This window comes from Paramormyrops kingsleyae, chromosome 23 (assembly GCF_048594095.1).
Source record: "Paramormyrops kingsleyae isolate MSU_618 chromosome 23, PKINGS_0.4, whole genome shotgun sequence".
In the NCBI taxonomy this organism is placed as follows: domain Eukaryota; kingdom Metazoa; phylum Chordata; class Actinopteri; order Osteoglossiformes; family Mormyridae; genus Paramormyrops; species Paramormyrops kingsleyae.
This window is the reverse complement of record NC_132819.1, coordinates 24,114,566-24,138,481: the sequence shown is the minus strand read 5'-3', so window position 1 is coordinate 24,138,481 and position 23,916 is coordinate 24,114,566. Positions and strand designations below refer to the sequence as shown.

Here is a 23,916-nt window from a genome sequence, read left to right as displayed (position 1 = left end):
TGTCCTATGCAGCATGGGGCACAAAGCAAGACACACCCAGGACAGCATGCCAGTCCATCACAGCACACACACAGCAATGGGCTATGGGCAATTTGGAGACATGTGTTCAACAAATTACATGCTTTTGGACCGCAGGAGGAATCCAGAGTACTTGGAGACAACCTGCAAAAATACTTGCAGAACAAATATTCCACACACTCAGACCCAGGAGCAGAACTCGAACCCCTAGCCCTGTCTGATGGGCCTGCCGATGCTGAGTCTACCTGCGTGAGTCTGCCGATGCTGATTCACACACAGATGTAGGCTGTAGGTTACATTCGATGCATGTTTTTGGCATTAAAAAGGATCATTATGGACATGTGATGTATGGGGAAGAAGATGGAAACACCTGGAAAGAAATGCGTCCTTATGGGATAACAAGCTCAAATGTTTTTGCAATTTGGCAGGACTCCGTGTTACTGAGGAGGCTGGAAAATATTTGCTGAGATTTCATTTAGGGATTTCAGTATCCCCAAGCCTGGATAGCAAAACCTCGATGTAGTCCATATGTTACAAACCAGAAACGAATAAAACAAAGGATTTGAACAAGCAATAACTGAAATTCTGGATTCTCTAAATCACAAAGTTACAGGTTACTTCATTTAATAAAAATAGTGCTGTTTTAAAATGTAAAACAGTCAGGGTTCGCTAAAATTCTTCCTAGTCACTTACGCAAGAAAACATCTAAAATTTCCAAGATAAGACGACACTTAATTGAACACTGGGGGGAAATTTTTGTCATTCAGCTGTAATTTGAAAAAGTCTCCCAGCACAAACAAGAAACAAATATATTCATTAATTAATAGTAACAAGAAAGTGGGTTTGATATAAGCATTATCAAAAGTTGAGTTAATGAAGTAAAATGACCTATAACATCCTCATTTTCTTAGGGAACATGAAATATTCAATGACAGCAGGGAAAAAACAGTAAAAGCCATTAATCACTGTGTGTCACAGAAGAAAGCACTTGTTTCAGCCCGGCTAATAGACAAATATGGTCTCTTTAAACTGAACATTTAAGTGATTACAAAAATACGTTCCTGGATGGGGGGGCATTTGCACCTGTACATCATAACGACAAATCAATTATGCACAAACTGCGATGTATAATGGTCTAATTTCCTTGTGTTTTAGACGGACAGGGAGAATGTTGCCTTGGGCCAAGCAGCTGCTATATTGTAGCAAGTCTAGACAAAGATGTAATTGTAACCAAACGAGCTCATTGGTCAAGACATGGACTGTACTGTGATTGCTACTGTTCACTGGTAAATCCTTCCTGGAGTGCTGCAGCAAAGACTGTAGAGGACTGTAACAAAGCCCGTTACATTTATATATTGGATCATTCCAAACATACTTTTCATGGTGGCAGTTTGCAGCCTTCTGGCATTTGTCGTGCCACTGAGGTCTTGCCTTTGCTAGCAGTTGCTAAAGTGCCTTGTTTTGTTCTGTGCAATGGCGGATCAATGTATGATGTCCCATTGTGTTAGGTGGTGATTATATAACTATATTGGGCAATAAGTGATTTTTCTTTTTATAATTAAATTTAAATGAGTCTGTTCATTTTTAGTAAAAAAAACAATGTGAATAAGATCATAAGATGATCACAAGTGAGAAGAGATCAGAGCAAGACATTAGTGGTGAATTATGTTGAAATGACAAGTTTACAGGGTTTAAAGGAAAGTGACTGAATTCAATGGTGAAATAAAGACAGTCACTCGCAAACAAGACAAGGGTAAAGTGGAATGACTGTCTTAATTATTTTGCTAACAGCTAAATTAATGTAAGGCTTAAATGGCCTTCCAAAAAGCGTCCTAATGCTGAATCAGCACCACCTAGTGAGCCCATCAGTTTCTTTATATCGGATATGAAACACAAAGGATCCTCCATCACGGTCTGCTTCGGCACGTCGTCTTCCAGCTCCGGGGCTAAATCCGTTATTAACTAAGAACCTGCTTGACCTTAAGGTAAAATCACAATCCCTCCCACCAGGGCACCACCTGCATCAAAGACTCACATCTGGAAATTATTCCAGGCCCAGCAGAACCAGAAACAATGTGTATTTGAACGGCTCCTTTCCTAGAGCTGTTTAGCTGAACAAATGACCATAGAAAGTCTACACTTCCGTCTTTAATCTTCTTACCAAGTCAAGATAGTGTCCATTATAAATATTTCTGTAGTATTTTGGCAATATGAGAATTTTGTAGTAGAAATTCAATGTGGAAGGCTGAAGCCAAACCAGGAGCCCAATCGCGGTCACTAGGCTACCGTGATCTTCATTTAGCGATCATTTCACTCAACGACCTGGTCGCTGGAATGTTTGTACAATGAAACCATGTCGTACTGCTTCCTTCCCATCTGTCACAACACTGCGAGAACATCCAACTGTCAGCTTTGCCACATTTTATTGTTAATCAGTACGAATGGCGTGAATACGATGATGTACTTTATAGCTGTAGGCAGTGCTTGAAGTGGGAAAAAATAAGTGCAGGAACTCTAATTTTCTCGGGCCACTGTCGCTGCGTCGGATCAGTTTCAGTAAGTACCGGAACGCAGAAAAAAGTGGCGGAACCCAAAAGACGAAAATACAGAAGTTCCAGAACTGCGTTCCGGCCCACTTCAAGCACTGGCTGTAGGTGATTCTGGTTCTTAAGTAGGGCAGCTGAAGGGCCACCAGAGAGTTACAAAGCAATAAAGCATAAAGCACCAGAACATGACATGGTCCAAACTCAACAGCTGGCATTCCTGAGGAGAACACCATTCCCAGACCTTTAGTGTACCCTCTGTACTTCATAGTTATCTGCTGTCCAAAGCTGGAGATACTCTCATGGAGATGCTTAGCTTCAGTTCATGAATGGATAATGCCTGTTTCGGGAGTACGGGTTATGAACATTCCCGGCAGAGAGAAGAATTATCTTGTCCTGAGGTCACTTTGAGGTGAATCCTGTTGCTTGCCGTCTTTCTAATTTTGTTACAGGTCTTCTGTTGTGTCCATGGATACCTTGTTAATATTGTAAGAACCTTTCAGCTCATTACTGCGTCGCTGGGATACCGGAGGGACGGAGGATCATCACCCACGTGTTGCTATAACTTTTATTCAAGGAAAAAAGCCTTAACTCCTACACCATACTGCTGGCTATGGTTTTTACAACAGGAAATATCCCGATATCTTTTAAATGCCAAACAAATCATTTAATTTGTATTAGCAGTTCTCTTACTCAAGAAAAGAACACAAGAAATACAGATTTAAAAACCTAAAACTAGCCTTTATGCTAACACTTCTCGCATATTTACAGTAATGTTATCAATATGCATTATCCCTGTCAAATAAACCAATAAACGAACGATTAGTGTACTCTAGGGATTCTGAGAGGTGACATACAGGTATTTTAATTTGACATACAAATGATTTGTGTTGAAAAGAACGCTGTAAGCCACACAGCCATGTTTCACCCTTAATCTCTAATTCATCCAGATCTCTACACATAGCCAATATTTCACATTTAGCCCCCAGAGTGAGAAAATAATCACCAGTCTCCACCTGAGGCAAAAGCGGAGCTCTCAGGGAAGGGGGCACGTGGAGCCAAGGGAATTTCTCCATGACCACAGGGTGTGTGTCACCCTTTGACAAGTTTAACTAATGAGCTGCAAACAGCACCTGAGATACGTGTCAGATTGGGGCAGAATCTCCCGGGAGTCCAAACTCCTCAAATCACAGAAAACCCCAGTGAAATGTTTTAAGGTTGTTTGTCAGCGGGGAGCAATCGCTGATTTATGACAAGTTTGGGGGGGAAAAAAGTAAAGGGGGGGGGGGGGAGGAGAAATGGCTCGATGTTTTCCAACATCACCCACACTGGAGCTGAAGGGTTCAGTAGGGAGAAGTCGATGCCGCTTCTGGACATGGTTAACATGAGGCCTGTTTTTTTACACAGTTAAGTGGCATTTGTGAATGTAACTCAGTATTGTGGTGTATTATGAACTTGACAAAAGTTTGCCAAAGGAATCCCATGCCCATGTGGTGATATCAGCTACTGATGAATGACGGTTCTCGATGCCGGCTGAGGGATCGGAGATCACAGGTGTTCAGCTGAAGCTTGCACCCTGTGAGGGATCGGAGATCACAGGTGTTCAGCTGAAGCTTGCACCCTGTGAGGGATCGGAGATCACAGGTGTTCAGCTGGAGCTTGCACCCTGTGAGGGATCGGAGATCACAGGTGTTCAGCTGAAGCTTGCACCCTGTGAGGGATCGGAGATCACAGGTGTTCAGCTGAAGCTTGCACCCTGTGAGGGATCGGAGATCACAGGTGTTCAGCTGGAGCTTGCACCCTGTGAGGGATCGGAGATCACAGGTGTTCAGCTGGAGCTTGCACCCTGTGAGGGATCGGAGATCACAGGTGTTCAGCTGGAGCTTGCACCCTGTGAGGGATCGGAGATCACAGGTGTTCAGCTGGAGCTTGCACCCTGACCCTTTACGCACTGAAATTCCTCTAGATTACTTGAATTGTTTAATATTATGCACTATAGAGGGAGGAATATGCAAATCCCTTCCAATATTTCTTTGATGAACATTGTTTTTAAGCATCAATAATTTTCTCACACATTTATTGACAAACCGAAGATCCTCTGTCCATTTTTGCTCCCTAAAGCGCCTCACGGATGCTGCTTTTGTACCAACTCATGATTAAAATCACCTGCTTTCATCACCTCCTTGAAATCACATCATTATTATTATTATTATTTTTACCTCATTACTAGCCCTAAATTGGCCCCGTCCCAACTTTTTTGGAATGTGTTGCAGGTCTGAAATGCAGGGGTGGATGTATGGAATTCGACAGAATATAGGGTTTAATATAATACTAATATTTTATGAAAGCTGCAGGCAGGACATACCCTCACGTACACTTCAGAGAAACTTATCACCCTCACTGCCTGTCTTCAGACTGCTAGAGGAAACCCAAACTGAACATGTGGGATTCAAATCTTTATGCTGGATGTGTGAGGCAACAGTATGGTGCACTGAGTCACCATAGGACCCCCGAGATAAAAAAGCATCCAAAAATACTGAGGAAGTGTGTGGCTCAGTGGCTTACAACACTGTGCTTGTGATGAAAAGGGTGTTGGTTTGAATCCCATGGTTAACCTCAACTGCTTCAGGGACTGGCTGCCCCAACTTTGAGGATGGTGTGTGGGTTAGTAGGCTACACTGTGATTAGAAGGTCACTCTGTGTCATGTTTAACCTTCTCAAACGAACATATTACGGTGAGTTACAAAAAACTACCGTATTATATAGAAGGACGCTGTCTCCCGGTAGTTAAATATAGTTAAACAAACGCGGCGTTTTCACAAACCATTTTTTTTCTTGGGCTATTTTGGAAAGTGAGATTCAACACACTACAGCTCGATATAAAAAATGACTGCCTAGACAATATAACAGGGTCCCTGTAAGGAAAAAATGAAGTACAGAGCTGAAATGAGTCACTTAGGAAAGACGTTATTGCTGGCGAGTGAGCGATCCAAAAACTGACAGGCAGGTGCTGGGATATTATGCAACAGGAATGTGTAGCAAGGACAGCTAAGGGGTATATGATAGATTATAATCATTCACAATCCGGGCAGACAGACGCTGCATTTATGTAACATCTATAGCAGGCAGGCAGTTGCAGTGTCTATGGCATGTGAATATTTATAAAAAGTATGTAAGTTATATATTAGTATTTCATCTGTACTCCTGTTGCTTCATTTTCGAATTTTATTAAACGTATAAAGATGCATAATTACAGTTTACCGGAATAAATTGATTTGTATTGTGCAACGCACCCATGTATTTCTATAACAGACATTCCGACTGTTTCAGTTACACGTCAGTTATAATCACGACTGGACATCCCATACCGCTATCAGAAATTATTATTATTATTTAATTTCCTGTAGCCTTTCCACCTCTAATATCTCAAACGGGCGATTGCGATGTTTGTTCGTTAGACAACGCTGAGTTAGTGCTTAGGTTTGGTAATATCACCCCCGGCAGCAGACACTAATACATATTCAGGAAACTGGGTACAGCCCAGCTGAGAGAGTATTATCGATATAAAGATTTTATTACTTCCACTCCGGTTTCGTTTATCGTCTTGTCAAGTGTAATTCCGTCCAGACGAGCAGACCTTTCGTCACCGGTTTCCCTTATTGGAAAATCCCGGTAAGTTTCTGGGTTTAGTACGGAACTTCTGTTTTTGCTGTACTAATATGAATTTTATTCGACATCGAAAATCAGTTACTTTCCTGTGTATGATGGAGATGTAAAGGATTTAGGTCACGTGCATGCATTTAAGCTGTAAAATAAAAGCAATATTATAAAATGATTAAACTACAATCCGAAACAATAAGTGACATTGCATATTGCTCTAGTTAAATTAAAACAAATTTTAAATCGTCATATGCAACTTCAGATGTAGTTGGGATTTCTTCTAAAATTGATCATACATAAGTTACATATCTTGTAAGATTGTAAGAAGTTGTAAGTTGTAAGAAGTTTTGTTAACACTTTACTAGAGGGCGCACATACATTCTTACATGTTTGATTAACCAGAAACTGTTAGTTACATACTGGTCCCATGTTCGTTCATCATTAATCAGTCATAACAGTTTATGTAGCTATTTAATGCCTTTACTATAGTTGTTCATGATTTGGGCTTAAGTAGTAACTGTAACTGTTATTTGCGTCCCCTCAAGTAAAGCGTTACCGAAGATTCTTTCTTAGTTTGTCATATATCATATATATAAGTGGCTGTTTTTGTAGGCTATTGCTATTTCTCTATGTGACGCTTCTAAGCGCTAGTCGGTGCTGTCGCTACTCACAGAAGCCATATAACCTATAATGTAACATAAAAATCGCTGGTGTCGCGTTACGAGCAGCGTGGGTTTTACTGTTATGGGCGATTATTTCTGAATCGCTTAAATGACAGATCTGCCAAAAAAAACAACATCGCGTCGATTTTAACCATTAACGCTCTTAGAAGACGACAGCAATGAGATTGCCGATTTTAGATCTTCAAAACTTCTGTTAATACGAATCAAAGCCCCGTTTAACCAAACCCTTTTTACCGCTTGGTAAAGGCTTATTTTCCTTTAGTTTTAGTAATAATAATAATAGCCGAATTCCTGCTGCTATACCCTAATGTACTGCCTATAGATTAATAATTTGAAATTATATGACAAACACGTAAATAACAACAGATGATTTAAAAGACAGAATTATGTTGATATACGGTATAGCCTAAGTTAGTGGCAGTTCAGGTTTTGTAAGATCAAAAATACAAAACGGGAAACTATAACTTTCCAAAACATTTAAATACAATTTCATTAAATGGTTTATTAATAGAATTTTAATTAACCTATAGGGGCGCTATAGGGAAAAAAATCTAAAGGAACCGCGCGCCGGGTGGCGTCTGACTGACGAAAGCTTTGCCCGTCTCTTTTCAGGTGTTCACCATGAGGAAAGGCTTGGTTCTGTGCCTTGCACTCATGATATTTTCAAACGCAGCCAGAAGCCAGGTCAAAAAAAAGAAAGGGCAAAAAGAAAACCGCCTCAAAGATGAAGGAAAGGGTAAGACACCCCTGTTGCGGTACACTGACTGCCAGGGCCGGTGGGCGCATTAGGTGGCCACCGAGGGCGCCATATTCCGAGGGAGCGCCGACTATTACTGAGGGGTGAACCTTGCGTAGAGCTCCGCGTGGGCTTTGACTGGCACTGCTGATTGCACAAGTACCATAAACACCCAGAATTCTTTTGTAAAACAAAATAGTTACAACTCTCCTTGGCAAACCAACACTAAAGCCAAACACTGTAGCTCATATATCTTTTTGCATGATAATATGAAGGCCGTTCATTAGCGTTAGCTTAGACTCTCTCCACATTGATGGTGCCAAACACAAACTCAAGCCCTAAACCAAGTGGAATTATGTGAAGCATCTATGTTGTACCCTCTGACTTCCTGTACGGATCCCTGACATCTCCTTCGTGTTTGATATCCACCTTTCAGAGGCAACGTGTCAATTGGAGATCGCGTTTCTCCTGGACAGCTCCGAGAGCGCCAAGACCGTGCTGTTCCAGAAGCAGAGGGAGTTCGTCCGCAGCCTGGCGAAGCAGATCATGCAGATGAAGTTGCACAACCAGGACCTGAAGATCCGCATGGCCCTCTTGCAGTACAGCAGCACGGTCTCCATCGAGCAGCGATTCCGCGACTGGCAGAACCTGGAGGACTTCCAGGTCCGGCTGTGGACCATGGCGTACATCGGCCAGGGCACCTACTCGTCCTACGCCATCACCAATGCCACAGAGCTCTTTGTGTCGGAGACCAAACCCGACAGCCTGAGGGTGGCACTCCTCATGACGGATGGAGGTGACCACCCGCAGAACCCCAACACTGTGGGAGCTGCCAGTGAAGCGAAGAACCACAATGTCCGCCTGTTCGCCATCGGGCTGTCGGATAAGGCCCAGCAGGGCCTGAACAGTGCCAAGCTCCGCTCCATTGCTAGTTCCCCGCCCCAGCAGCACTTCTTCAGCCTGACAGACAGCCTGCTGGAGAAGAAGATTCTCAACGAGCTGGTGTGGCCCCTCCTCTCATTATAATATTAGCTTTCTGTTAATTAGTTTATCCTGTCAAAATCATTGGTAGCAATTCAAACATATTCGTTTCATTAATGCATTATAATATGTATAATATCGTCGCAGTCCGAAGAAAATTGTGTATGTCCACTTAACAATTACGAATTCTCCGCTGTCTACTGATTAGCTTTGATATCTTATTGACCAATGATATTAGATGTTTTGTGAAGTCGTGTATTTAATGAGTATTCATGTTATTAACATATTCGGTTTCAATTCGCTTTCATTACGGCATCAGTCCAGATTGCAGGACTGTTTTCCCCACATGTCTGTGTATTATGAAGTTAAGTAGAATCAATAAGGGAGTTGTCTCCGTCTGTAGAGCAATGCAGGCATTTTCCACTAAAACTCCAGATCTGATATCAGACAATGAAATAATTGTATCACGTCTTAAAGATATGAACATATCGTTCCATCTCATTTTTCCAAGAGTGGAAATTAGATATAGATATATGTAGTTACATATTTGACTCTCTGATACCGTAAATATATTAATACAGGTCAACGAAAATCATTGCCCACCTTTTTGTTGATGATCACTACAGTGATTTCTATACATTTACTTGTTTTTATTTATTTTCATCTCTTTCAGAATAAGACTTCCGCAGAGGGAGTAAGTGCAGCAGCATGTCATTTGCAGATCATTCCGTTAATATTCTGTGATGGGAGTAGGGCAGAGAGTAAATTGGATGGTGGAGATAGAAGGTTTTGCTGTCTGGGACTGTGTGAGGGATTCAATTAACAACCAAATACCTCAATATTGCAGCATAGTTTTCATCCTGTGTTTCAAGTTTATGTGAATCAAAATATCTGATAATAGTCTGCCAGAAGAACTGGATGGAGGCTTAATGCTCATTCTGTTCAGGTCATGGACACTGGCTTAGTGATGGGCAAATGAAGCTTCATGAACCATTTGCTGTATTTTTTGGTCTCACTAGATGGTGCTCTCTGTCCATAAAAGGGCCCAAAGCAAATCGTTCATGAAGCGTCATCTGCACTGGCTCACACTTTGCTGTGTTTCAGTGCCAGCCAAAGGTCTGCTTGTGCGACAAAGGAGAGAGAGGCCCTGCTGGAATCATGGTAAGGATGCTGCAGCGTCTTCCTCCACTCTGTCAACCACAGTGGGTGCCAAGGATGCTGTGGGAGGAGCCTAGAGTAGCTTGATATAGAAAAGTAATTTTTCAGGGTGACTGAGACTAGAGTTTAGAAACCTTGGCATAATACAATGAAATCTAAAGCTGTCATCTTCTCCGGACAAAAATTAGATTAGGACATTAAGATCACATTGACTAACACACTACAGCAGAATGAAAGAATCAAGTCTAGTCAGCAATATACAGTAGCTTTCCACATTGTCTTGCTGCTAAGTTTAGGTTGCAATTTAATGGTGTGTCATACTCTGTGTGGCTGTTTAATGCTGTGCCATACTCTGTGTGGCTGTTTAATGCTGTGCCATACTCTGTGTGGCTGTTTAATGCTGTGCCATACTCTCTGTGGCTGTTTAATGCTGTGCCATACTCTGTGTGGCTGTTTAATGCTGTGCCATACTCTGTGTGGCTGTTTAATGCTGTGCCATACTCTGTGTGGCTGTTTAATGCTGTGCCATACTCTGTGTGGCTGTTTAATGCTGTGCCATACTCTGTGTGACTGTTTAATGCTGTGTCATACTCTGTGTGGCTGTTTAATGCTGTGCCATACTCTGTGTGGCTGTTTAATGCTGTGCCATACTCTGTGTGGCTGTTTAATGCTGTGCCATACTCTCTGTGGCTGTTTAATGCTGTGCCATACTCTCTGTGGCTGTTTAATGCTGTGCCATACTCTCTGTGGCTGTTTAATGCTGTGCCGTACTCTGTGTGGCTGTTTAATGCTGTGCCATACTCTCTGTGGCTGTTTAATGGTGTGCCATACTCTCTGTGGCTGTTTAATGCTATGCCCTACTCTCTGTTGGTATTTAATGCTGTGCCATACTCTCTGTGGCTGTTTAATGCTATGCCCTACTCTCTGTTGGTATTTAATGCTGTGCCATACTCTCTGTGGCTGTAAAATGCTATGCCATACTCTCTGTGGCTGTAAAATGCTATGCCATACTCTCTGTGGCTGTAAAATGCTATGCCATACTCTCTGTGGCTGTAAAATGCTATGCCATACTCTCTGTGGCTGTAAAATGCTATGCCATACTCTCTGTGGCTGTAAAATGCTATGCCATACTCTTCATTTAATTGAACATGTCTTTAAGTAACAACTTACTCCCCCTGTCCAGGGAAAAAAGGGGGACCGTGGAAATGATGGTGTTCCTGGTGTGAAGGGAACGAAGGTAGACCTTTCAATCATCCTAATTTGACTTCAGATATTTAATTCTTCTGCTTTTTCATAAGGGGGCAGCACTGAAGCAAATGTTTTAATTCTGTCAGGTTTAAATGAGAGACTACAGGTATCAAGGCGGAATATAAAGTTTGTTCCTCTACTGATTTTGTTTTCTGTACTTGTTAGGGAGAACCTGGAGTTAACGGGGAACCTGGAATCGCTGGAGATGAGGTATGCAGCAGGGGATTTACCTGTACACTCCACGGCTACAATGTATGGGCAATGTAGGCTTCCGTTATTTTGCTATGATTGCCCAACTATCTATGGTGGCTTGGGCTACAACTGCAAATCCATTACATATTACCATAATATATAATATATTTCTGTTTTTTGTAGGGCAGGCCAGGATATAAAGGGGAAAAGGTGAGATACACCTGTTTATTCCATTTTCATTTAGTTAATTTTAAAACTGGAAATACTAATAGTCAATTTAGATGTGTTAATTTCAAAATATTATATACAACTTTGTAGGTTATTGGTATTTCTGATTGTTGATCATTATATTACATTGGTTTTATTATTAAAACATTTAAGTTTAGACAAAGATGCAACACTGGACTGAATTGTGCATGGGTGCCATTTTACTTAAATTCTCTCAACATTTGTCCCTGCATTGTTACCACACTGATTATTTAGCTATTAATGAGAAAGTACAAGTCCAGCTTGCAGGAAACTGGAGCGTGTGGCGCGTGACCCCATTGATGCTTTGTGTGATCACACACTGTCACTGTGTTGCAGGGCGGGAGAGGGGAATGCGGTGCACCTGGCATCAAGGGGGACCAGGTGGGTGTGGTCAAAGGCCACCGGGCAGAATCCACGTATTCGGTCTCTGCTTCACAGACGCTAGGGATGCTAATGGACGCTAAGAGATGCTGTCAGAGGCTGACGGGCATGTCGTCATTTTCCACAGGGCCTGGAGGGGCCACCGGGGCCACGTGGAGCCCGAGGAGAACAGGTGTGGTATACATGCGAAAGGTATCGACCAATAGCATTAGTGGTGGGGTGGAGCCACTCGGCAGGATATTGCTCTTTCAAAGTCAGCCCCTCAAGCCTTGGCACAGGCTGTGTTTGAACGTGATTGGGCCACAGTTCCAAGGACCCGCCCCCCTTATATGATGCCTATCTGGCTTTTTGACACCAGTGATATCCCAGTGATATCCCAGTGATATCCCAAAGCTATCTTCGAGTTCCCCCAGCAATTCAGTATATGTCTTACATTTCACCTGCAGCACACCTGAATCAGTTAAGGTCACGGACAACAGTTCTGGCTAGTTTAGATCAAGGAGATATTTGGGAAGCTCTGCTCTGGGAGGTTGCAACTGCTTTTACTTTTTTAATAATTCGACTGCGGGGTAGTTTACAATGCTAAGTGTCGCAGGAGAATGTGATTGAAAACTTTGGGCTGACCTCCTGCAAAAGGAGATTATTATGACTCCCTTCACTCCTTTCCTACGGACCAGAACTTTAACTTGCTCTTCCTGAAAGCTGTCTATCTACTAAGACCCACATCTAACTCTTTTCCGTCTTTTGTCACAGGGTCCCATTGGACCACCAGGAGACCTGGGCCCTGAGGGAAGGATTGGCCCCAAAGTAAGGATATTATTCTACATGTTCCCAAATACGCAGGAGGGACGGTTCTTCCCAAGAGCGGTATTAGGCTTACTTAGGCCCTTGTCGAATGCATGGAGTCCCAGAGTCCTCATGCTGTGTTCCAATCAAGGAGAACGTTGGAATTTCCAAGCTGAAAAAACACTTCTTATGAGCCAGAGCTGTAACACAGCCACAACAATAAATATGACTGGCCAGTGTAATATACCATTAGTAATTTAATAAATTATTATTGTATCAAATAGTATGTTTCTATAAGTTTACGATTTGCAAACTGAGAACACTACACAACAGCATAAACATGATAACCCTGAAAGACCAAAAATCACACTTTCAGCTCTATTTTCACAGAAGTTTCATGTCCTTAAGCTAGCTATGGACTGCTACAGCTATCCATGTCGCTTAATAGTTAGCATAGCTTGATGTTTGTGATTCGTTTTGATTTTGAATCTACACACATAATAAGTTTTATTTTACTTGTAGTGTTTTTATTGCAATGTAAGACAGGAAAAATCACTCTATATGGCCTTCACGTGATTATTTGTCTTTCACGCAAATTGCTCCTGTGAGGGCTGCCATGTTGTGTGATGTCACAGCAGCCGCTTCTCTGTGAAGCCGGTGTACGTGACATCGGCCTGAGCCTCCCAGTCGGAGCTGCGACTTTGACAGCCGATCCATAGCACTTTTTCACAAGTAGGAGGTCGGACACTTCCAGGGTCCAAGTTGTTTGGACAAATAGCGTGACAGTGATATGTGTGTATCTGGTATGCTGTCATCGAGATGTTATTTAGGAAAATCTGGACTAAAAAGAAAGAAACAATAGTGCCTCTATGTTCCTTTTAAATGCCACATGGCTAATTTATGCCATGCCCAAGTGGGGCCACCAGCTCCAGTTAAGGACACAGACCAAATCCCCATGTGACTGGCATTCAGCGACAGTGTTTATCGCCACTCGCACCATGCATCTGTGTGGGGACCCCAAGGTTTGGGTCCCCCTGTTGGCCACAAACAGTCACTACACCTGATGGTGGGTGACTTTTTGAGAGCAGCCCCAGAGACAAGAACTGCTTTTCTTGGAGACTGGCGAGACAGCATGAAGCTTTTCTGCCCTCCCCCAGGGAGATCGTGGACCCGGCGGGGTATCTGGGCCTCCAGGAGATCCTGGTGTCGGACACCCCGGGACAAAGGTGACTCCTGTTCTCTTTTCTTTGCAAAGGTCCAGTCATGCAGAGGTTCACCCTTAGCACCCAGTTTAGCTACCTTGCACTTACATTCCCAAAAGACATATTAACACAATTGCGGGAGTCTTACATATATATAACAAACACATAAAGTTCAGCCATTAAGTTAAACAGATGGACAGAGACAAACACTGATGTGTCGCCATCGTTGGGTGATGTCAGAGGTCACATGTCATGTGACTGGGTAATTCTTCCCCCTTGTTTCTGTTCTCCATGTGTCTTAGGGGGAAAAGGGGAACCTGGGAAGACCCGGTCCCGCTGGTCCCACTGCCATAGGGGAGCCCGGCTTGCCTGTAAGCCCACACTCATCTCAGTCATGTGACCATGTAGAGGATTTACCTGTATATATGTCAAACTGTAATAATTCTTGTATGAAGCCGTGCTTATATTCAGAAGTATCCTGTAAATGTGCAGTATCTTTTCATAAGTAATGCTGGGGTCTCCCGAATTGAACCACTACATATATTCAGTCTCATCACAGACCGAGTGTTTGTGTCTGTGTGTGTCTGTCTTACAGGGTCCGCCTGGTGTCCCGGGGACGCAGGGACCCCAAGGGATGGTTGGAGAAGGTGTACCAGGTCCAAAAGTAGGCTACACTGAGAAGTTCTCAATGACACTCTAAAACTCATTCCATGGTGTATATTATAAGTACATTATACTTCAAATATATTTAGGCTCGGTGCAGTATACAACTATTAGTTACATTTATATGTCTCAGAGACGTGTGTCCTTATCATCATGCAAAATATGGTTTGATCTACATTGTTTTGGTTAGTAAACTAGTTGCAAAGGTCAAATGTGACTAAGACCTCAGATCTGAAAGGAAATGGAAAGTTGCAGTACATTTTTGTCGGGCCGAATTACATTTCAATCATTCTTGTAGGCTTTGTGAAAGGCTTTTTGTCTGCATCGCGCACGACAGCCCAGGGGATGCTCTGGCTTTATTTCAAGGCGGTTCCCTCTCATGTCAGAAAGTCTCAATACTACTTTGCTCATTCAGGATTTGTATACTCACTTCCTGGGTTATATCTTACTAAAATTAAAGGTTACTGAAAATGTTTGGAATTTAAATTAGGTAGGGTGAAGACTTTTTCAAGTATTATTTTGGATATTATTTAATGGTCTTGTTTCTTTGGTAGTTTTAATACTCTACCATCTAACTCTAACAGTTACTCAGTCATGCATCGGTCCTTTTGGGAGAACCTCACCAATATGGTGGTCAATGTTTCAGGGCGATCAAGGATATGACGGCCCCAGGGGACCTCGTGGACCGCCCGGACTGGCCATCAAGGGGGAGAAGGTGTGGTTCCTTCAGTAAGCTCTCAGAAAGCACAAGAGCCACTTGATGTTCCTCAATCCGAAATCATACATGTCAACAACATAGATATGATGTTATTACAGATGTTCCTCATGACACAATGGATAGAATAGCATTGTATGGGATGATCTGCCGTTAAAAAAGGAGAAAATGCTGACAGGAGCTGGGGAATGAGGAGAAGCTGAGCTTCTGTTCCAGGTGTAACTGTGAACTCTCTTCTGGTCAGGGAATTATGGGCGCCTCCGGACCACCTGGAGAGATTGGACTTCCAGGTTCAGGTATTCAAGGAGAAAAGGTAAAGGCCTATCAGATATTAAAAATGACATAGTAACTTTGGTCCCTGCAGCTCTGTACTGGACAACAGCTGGACGATAAATGGATTTGTGGTTCCACAATCCATTAATCCTCCAAAAACCAAAGAGATATGTTGCATATTTAATTACCCATTGAAAATGTATGATTCCTATGATTGTGTGTCTCTGTTAGGGAGATCGAGGACAAATGGGTCCCCCTGGCCCAAGAGGGATTCCAGGTTCCGGATTTATGGGGCCAAAGGTAATTGTGACCAAACCACCTATCCATCAAAGGCATTTGGTAATTCTCACCAGTGTCCACTAGGGTGTCCTATTTTCTGCATTTACGGTCATGACTCTCAGTCTCTGTCTGCAGTCCAGCCCACATGACCCACCTGACATCACAGTTAACCAATGGAAAAACACATAGCTGACTCCGCCCACACACCACGTCATCTATTTACGAGAAAGTGCTGCTTTCCTCACAGGGTGACCAGGGGTTCCCGGGTGAGCAAGGGCCTCAAGGGGAGAGAGGAATCGGAGAGCCAGGATCCAAAGTAAGGGGGACGTGCTGAACGCTATCTGATCCTACAAGTATGTTGAATGACTGTCAGGTTGTCATGCAGGATTGTATAAAATATTTAATCGCCTTCTGGCAGGAACCAAGTAAACTGCATTTTACCTGATTCATATATTGCATCAGGGTATTTTTTGTGATGTAATAGAATCTGTGAATGTGAATCAGGGGGAACCTGGACCAGATGGACTAGCTGGGCTCCCGGGGATCCCAGGAGAAGACGGAGCGGTCGGGCCTAAGGCGAGTGGCCATGGAGCTTTCTGCAGTCGTCGGAGAGCCGTGGTTTATCATCCACGACTCTGCTGGCCAAAAAGACCTCCTGACAATGCATATTCAGGGGCTATCATCTGCTGAACGTGTATTTAAATCACCAATTCTGTACAGCCGTATAAATGTGGCCAGCCCCATTACAGTACACACACACACACACACACACACACACACACACACATGTTGGTGTACCTATATAAATGGGGACCTTCCATTTATTATCTGTGGGGAAAACCCTAACCCTAACCCTAACCCTAACCCCAGTCACAACATCTTTAACCCCCACCCAGTCCTTGACCTTAACCAAGCAAAATACAAGAATTTTGGCATTTTCACTTTTTTGATTGCATTCACAAATTTTTATAAAACTGAGGTCAGGCAAATGACCTGAAAATATCCCCAAAAGTGATGGAGTTCAGGTTTTGCCTCACTCTGGGGACCACACAAACACTCCTATATGAAGTCTCTTCTTTCCTTAATGTAAAAATCCTGAAAGTTTGTTTCCTGTGCACAAAAGTCATGGGAGAAGCCAAAGCCAACAGCAGTACTGTCAATGTTACTGTGATCAAACCGATCTTAGAGCCTCACTATGAATGTAATAACTGAGGGCCGAATTCACAGCAGCCGCCAATCAGAATAAATGTTGTGGCACGCTGGACCAGGACAATGGGATGTCCGCTAAGTTAACATAGACTCGCAATACTTAAGAAGACCCTGCCTGTCTAATACAGAGAGAGTAGGGTTTTTTATTAATACTGTCGTCTGTTTTATTAATGAAATCAGGGGGAAACTGGGTTACCTGGAGCCAGGGGACCAGAGGGCATACTGGGAAAAGGTATTCCTGGAGAAAAGGTACCAAGTCTATATCCTTGGCTGTCTTGAAATACTGTGTCGATTCAGATTTAAGATTTAAAGTGGTCCATCTGACTACTCAGCAAGAACAGTTGCAGATAACAGAGGGGGCCACTTATATGCCGTGCTTGAAGTCATAGGACAGCCCCCCCCCCCCCCCAAAAAAAGGGGTGGGGCTACTCAAGATACAAGGAAATGTGTCTGCTTCCCTTTTCCAGGGAGACCGAGGAGACCGGGGTTCCAGGGGTCTGCCTGGGGGAGCAGGCTCTGTGGGCCCAGCAGGGGCTAAGGTAACAAACAGTACATGATATGGGGGGGGTCAGACGACCAGATTACAGTCTGCCTGGCACTCATTCTGCTGAGAGTGGCATGCTGCCTTTCGTTTCAGAAGGCAAATCTTAATCGCAGCTGCAGTCCGGGGCAGAGTCGTGGACGATCGCAATAACGTTGGCTCCACGTTTCTGGTTTTAGGGAGAACCAGGAAGCGGGGGCCCGATGGGGGTTCCTGGGTTGCCGGGCCATGGCATACGGGGCTCCAAGGTGAGGCGGGGGGTCTGAAGCCTCTTGGTTACCCTGAAATTCATTCTGGGGGAATTTTCATCCATTTGTGCTGCATGGAGAACCTTCCCCAGAACTGTGGCGGTTCCATGTTAGCAAAGTGTCTGTGGACCTGAACTGATGGGGAATGGAGCCGGACCAGGGAAACGTGTCATTCGGCTACAGTAAGATGGAGCCGGACCAGGGAAACGTGTCATTCGGCTACAGTAAGATGGAGCCGGACCAGGGAAACGTGTCATTCGGCTACAGTAAGATGGAGCCGGACCAGGGAAACGTGTCATTCGGCTACAGTAAGATGGAGCCGGACCAGGGAAACGTGTCATTCGGCTACAGTAAGATGGAGCCGGACCAGGGAAACGTGTCATTCGGCTACAGTAAGATGGAGCCGGACCAGGGAAACGTGTCATTCGGGTGTAATGTACTACACAGTAAGTGAAAACATTCACCATATTTCACGTTCTCTGAACACAGCTGTTGGGTTGCAGGGGGACCCCGGTCCGCCTGGGCCTGCTGGACCAGTGGGAGAACCAGGCACTGGACTTACCGGACCAAAGGTAAACTGGGCACACCGACATGGGGGGGCACTTCAGAGTCATGGGAGGAAGCCAGCTGAGACGCCGCCATTTTGTCTGTTCCAGGGGGAAAGAGGACTGCAGGGTCCTGTGGGACTACGGGGTGTTAAAGGGGAAGGCAGCACTGGGCCCCAGGTGAGTGACAGTGTGTGTGTGTGTGTGCGTGTGTGTGTGTGCGCGTGTGTGTGCGTGCGCGTGTGTGTGTGTGCATCATGTGCTCTCAGGGAGACTCAGAAGTAGACATTTTAATAAAAGGTGATGCCAAACTGTCTGCTCTCAGTGCAACAAGAGTAATTCACAGACCACAGGTGTAGGAGTGTGGGAACAGCTGCAGGGATCTAGATACATCTGATAAAAACACAAAAAATAAAACAATTCCGTTGGCAACTGCTAACTCAGATACACAATTTACAGAAATATGGAGATAAATAAAAACTGCCCATTGTAGTCTGTGGGTTTATTACTATTCTTTAACTCTTCAACTTGCATGTAACTAAAAACCTGGATACTTATTTACAGGGACTGCCAGGAGTAGCAGGACCACCTGGAGAGATTGGGCCAGAGGGGAAAGGGTTCCCAGGACCTAAGGTAGAGGACTTCCCCTCTTCATGGAGCATAATGCATGCCAGTGTGGTGCCTGTACCCAACGTTCCCTGTATTTAGGGAGACAGAGGTTCCCCGGGTCTCCCTGGACCATTAGGACCCCCAGGATTCGGAGTGATTGGATCCAAGGTAGGACAGAACCACATGGGTTTCTCCTTTGCTGTAACACAGGGACGTCCCCGTGCTTTTTAATGTGTTTCACCCACCATGATACAGGTTAGCCCAGCTGAATTATAGGCCGGCTGAGTTTGAGGTGGATAGTTCAGGTTCAAAAATAAAAATTCCTGACCATGATTTTGTTTCAGCCAACCAGTTCAGTACAAAGAGTCACAGTAACAGAGAACTCTATTAGATGGTTGAAACAAAACTTTGGTCTGGACTTTTACTTTCTGGACCTGAACTATCCAGCTCTGCCTGGGTCGATGTTCTTTCTCTCTGTACATACCCAAAGTCATTTGTACAGTTGGACAGCAATGACATTGCACAACAGACAAGCCTCATTCACTCAGTCACATGATCAGTAAGGACATCAGGTACAAGTGACAGAAATACCTATTGGGCAGTGCAGCATAGAATTAAGACTCTGGTTATGCACCTCTGTTGATTAACCTTATTTTGTTAAATGTGATTATTAATGTACTACTGTACATACGTGCATAAAGATTCCATTAGCACTTTAATCCTTGGTGTTAATCAGGTACGATTTAGCTTTGCATCTATCCATCCTACATAAACACGTATCCATGGAGACCATGCAAATTGCATGGGGGGGGGGGGGGCAGGAAACGACCCCACAACCCTAGCAGTGTGAGGCCACCGTGTCACCCCCTTGAGCTTATTGCGTAAAATATTATTACATGAGATTTGCCCATCATTACCTGCTGAATCACGAGTGGCAGTGAACAAGGGGGAAGAGCTTGACCTCGGTATGCAGAGGATGTCGTTAATCGCATGGAAGGAGTGGAGTTTGTGCATCAATGATCCCCCCCCCCCCCCATAAATACTATGTGCATGTCAACCTGTACAAGATGGCACGACTCGTAGGATGAGTGACTATTTCTGCAGGGCTCCACAGGACAGCCGGGTCCAGCCGGTCTACAAGGACCACCAGGCGAGGGCATCCAGGGAATCAAGGTAGAGTGACCCCCCCCCCCGACAAATCCCTCTTTATAATATGCTAGTGAAGGCGTTGGGTTCTGGAACACCGGTCAACCTGTAACACAGAGTGACTGACTGTTGACTGTTTCATTCAATAACAAACTGGAACTCTACAGGAGCGACTGTCGCTGTTTGAGTTGACAGCACTTCTTGGGTTGTTTTTTGTGATGGTAATGAGGTTCAGAAGAGTGTTGTACTAGGCTGAGGGCTCACACTGCATAAATCGGACGTACCGAAATACAATTTAATCTGCACTGTTTCCTCAAATTTGATCATCAACCTACCCCCCGCTTGCCAATTTTTTTTCATTTTTAGAACCCTGCTCCATTCAAAAAAATGTATTGAGGGCAGTAGACCTTGTATCGCTGATGGAATTTGGAAAAATACTTGAATAACCTGGCTTAGATCATCCTGTTTTTCTGTGTAAGCGAATGTGACATTGTTCATGCGAGTCTGGGGGTTCCCCGTAGGGTGATGTTGGATTCCAGGGCACACCAGGCCCTCGTGGACCTCCGGGGACTGGTCTTCCTGGAGAAAAGGTATGAGAAGCCCGTAAGCTAATGAGCTGAATCGTGGAAAGTTGAAGATTTCATGCCAACTGGAAGGACACACATCTTGCAGGGAGACAGAGGATTTCCCGGTGAGCGAGGACACAAGGGAGAGAAGGGAAAATATGGAGAAATGGGAATCCCAGGAAAAACGGTAGGCCAAACACTGAGACTTGTAGCCACGGTAACTCAAAATCATGTGACACGTCAGGTGACCATTAAAGGACGACAGCTTTTGCCAGAGAGCTCTGTGCTGTGTAGATGACAGCAGGCCTTCTTATCTTTTCAGGGCAGATCTGGGCAGAAAGGGGATCCTGGCTTGACAGTGAGCAAATATTCACACTCTCCTTCTTACCAAATGCAAAATCACACCTTTTATTATAGATTCTGCTTTTACTCTAACTTTCAGAGAGAAGAAATCATTAAAATCATCAGGGAAATATGTGGTGAGTTTTGTATTAGTTATATTTCTGCACATAGGAATTTAACGACGATGGAATAAATTAGCGGTTTGGAAGACAGACGAATGGGTGGATGTTAGTAGCTAAATTGATGAAAGTTGCTTGAAATGCACTAAACACATCTGGGTGTGGTTTATGTCTACCCCAGTGTTTCCCAATCCGGTCCTTGGGGACTCGCAGACGGTCCAAGTTTTTGTGAGCTGGGACAGATCAAAAACGTGGCCTGTCTGCAGGTTCCCGAGGATCGGATTGGGAAACACTAGTCTACCCATTTCCTTGAATGTCTGGCCTGTATGGTGTCGATACGAGCCTTAAGTGCTTTTTGAACCTTCTTTTAGGATGTGGCATCAAATGCAGGGAGAGTCCTCTGGAGCTGGTCTTCGTGATCGACAGCTCCGAGAGCGTGGGACCCGAGAACTTCGACGTGGTGAAGGACTTTGTGAACACGGTGATTGACCGCGTGTCCGTGAGCCGGGAGGCGACCCGCATAGGAGTGGTACTCTACAGCCACATCTCCACCGTGGTGGTCAGTCTGCAGCAGCAGTCCGGCCAAGACGACGTCAAGGCCGCCGTGCGCAAGATGGCCTACCTGGGCGAGGGCACCTATACGGGCAGTGCCATCAGGCGGGCCAACCAGATCTTCCAGGCCTCCCGCCCCGGCATTCGAAAAGTTGCCATTGTGCTGACTGATGGCCAGACGGACCACCGGGATGAAGTGAAACTAGAGGACGCGGTCAGGGAGGCCCATAGTGCCAGCATCGAGATGTTTGTGATCGGTGTGGTCAAGCGCAACGACCCTCTCTACAAAGAGTTTGTCGAGGAGATGAACTCCATGGCCTCTGAACCCACCGATGAGCATGTGTACCTGATTGACGACTTCTTGACACTTTCTAGTAAGTTCTCTCTCGCTGTGTGGAGCCACCGCAGTCATTGCATATTATGCAGATACCTAATTAGTAAGGAGGAAAAGATTTTAAAGAAACTAACAAACGTCTTAGCCAACCTCGATATCACCGAACCCTGACCTCCACCCCCCTTCCCAAATTGTGTGTCACAGCCCTGGAGAGTAAACTCTTGAGTCAGATTTGTGAGAGTGAAGATGGATCCATGTTCAATCCAGTCTCTCCCAGTTTCCTTTCTCTGGGTACCTCTGACGTTCCAACCAAACCATCGGAGAGGATGGACATTGACAGTGGTAGTTACATTACAATAAGCAAACAGGTAAATACCCTATCTTTGTTAAACCTTATGGGCTGCTTAGGTTTGGCTCGCAAAGTGAATTCAGTGAAGTGTTCTTTACCAAAGAAAGAGCCTTGGTAAGTGCATCAATGCGTGTTGTGCAGCAGGTAATCGCTTGTTCTATGGTCACCTCCTCTCTTCCCAGCCAGAAGGGCCAGAAGAACAACCAACACCCCCCCTTCCCCTAGGCCCCGCATTGGACAGCTACAACATCCACTCCAACACAATTGGAAGAGCCCGGGTCAACCAAGAGAATCATACAAGCCTAACAGGAGAATCGACAAACTTGTTGGCTGGGGGGCACTCACGGTTGTACATTTCTTCCGCGGGGGGCCACAGTCCAGTGGAGCAAGAGCTCATCACAGAGGCTTCGCAGCAGCCCCCACCCCAGCCACCTCCACCCCTGGATCATCACACTTTTGTACCCGGTAATCAATGATCTTTTATCTTATGCTACTAACCACTGGCTAAAAGCCATCAGACATGGAATCATTCATAGCAAACAGTTAGTGTGCTGTGGATCTGTATTAATAGCTTGAGTATAATGAGTCACACAAATACTACTCAGGGCTCCAGGAATCCAGTTCAGACCACTGAATCATCTTGGTTTTCCCATAATGAATAATACATTCGAATTACATGGTTACCAGTACCAACGCTGATACTATATTTTAGCTTCAAAGTAAATTTCCCAAATGCTGAACAGTTGAAATCCATGCAGAAATAAAGCAAAGATTTTCACTCTTTTCAGAGGTGAGATGCAGCCAGGTTCTGGACTCTGGTCCTTGCCGGGAGTATGTGATGAAGTGGTACTATGACCATACGGCCAAAGCATGTGCGCGCTTCTGGTATGGAGGCTGCGTCGGCAACCAGAACCAATTCCAGACAGAAGCCAGCTGCAAAAAAGCCTGCGTGGGGGACACTGAACCACAGCTTCAGGAGCATCTCGCATCTACTATTGTAACTTGAAGGGTTGTTCTCTTTAAAAAGTTTACTCATGAGTGAGGGAAAAAAATATGGACCAATTGACCATCATGTTCAATGAGGAATTAATGAATACGAAGGAAGTTACCCACATCACCCATGGAGACACCATAAGATGGTGTGGAAATTGCCTTTTTGAAGTACAGTTCTCTTGGACCTCTTAAATCCTGATCAAACACCAAAGCTGTCAAACTTTTTCGATGTTTGTTAAGAAACAAGGGGATTCTAAGCCATTTTAGGAATAAGTGAGTTATCACTGTGTGTATCTGTCTACATTGCTGTGTCTAGCAAGTAGCATTTGTAATATAGTCTGTATCACCTCAAAGGTTCAAAAATGCATCTGTTATTCAGGTAATTATACTGTTTACTGTATATTGTTTCATTGTTTAAAAATACAATTATTGTGATCAATGACTAATTGTGTCAGAGGTTTGTCTGCATGATCTCAAGACACATTATACCAAAACACATATAAGCCAAATATTCCTGTAATTTTTACATTAATGCTTCCATAGACTCTATGCATCTGTTTTTTGTGTGAGTCCAGATTTACTTAAATTGGTTTTTA

General features: G+C 44.2%; 1 protein-coding gene across 1 annotated transcript; it reads left to right on the top strand.

Moving 5' to 3' along the window:
* Positions 1 to 5,992: 5,992 nt before the first annotated feature.
* Positions 5,993 to 23,762, top strand: col28a1a (collagen, type XXVIII, alpha 1a). The gene is made up of 35 exons (XM_023809798.2): positions 5,993 to 6,233; positions 7,517 to 7,640; positions 8,077 to 8,642; positions 9,295 to 9,315; positions 9,726 to 9,782; positions 10,963 to 11,016; positions 11,193 to 11,237; positions 11,403 to 11,429; positions 11,805 to 11,849; positions 11,977 to 12,021; positions 12,603 to 12,656; positions 13,793 to 13,861; positions 14,140 to 14,208; positions 14,433 to 14,501; positions 15,147 to 15,215; positions 15,460 to 15,528; positions 15,720 to 15,788; positions 16,015 to 16,083; positions 16,272 to 16,343; positions 17,157 to 17,225; positions 17,444 to 17,515; positions 17,697 to 17,765; positions 18,269 to 18,337; positions 18,422 to 18,490; positions 18,875 to 18,943; positions 19,019 to 19,087; positions 20,024 to 20,092; positions 20,587 to 20,655; positions 20,738 to 20,818; positions 20,954 to 20,989; positions 21,074 to 21,110; positions 21,464 to 22,018; positions 22,183 to 22,346; positions 22,510 to 22,792; positions 23,116 to 23,762. Exons 2-35 carry the CDS (start codon positions 7,526 to 7,528, stop codon positions 23,331 to 23,333), a joined length of 3,582 nt encoding a protein of 1,193 aa, XP_023665566.1. The 5' UTR covers positions 5,993 to 6,233; positions 7,517 to 7,525; the 3' UTR covers positions 23,334 to 23,762.
* Positions 23,763 to 23,916: the final 154 nt, after the last annotated feature.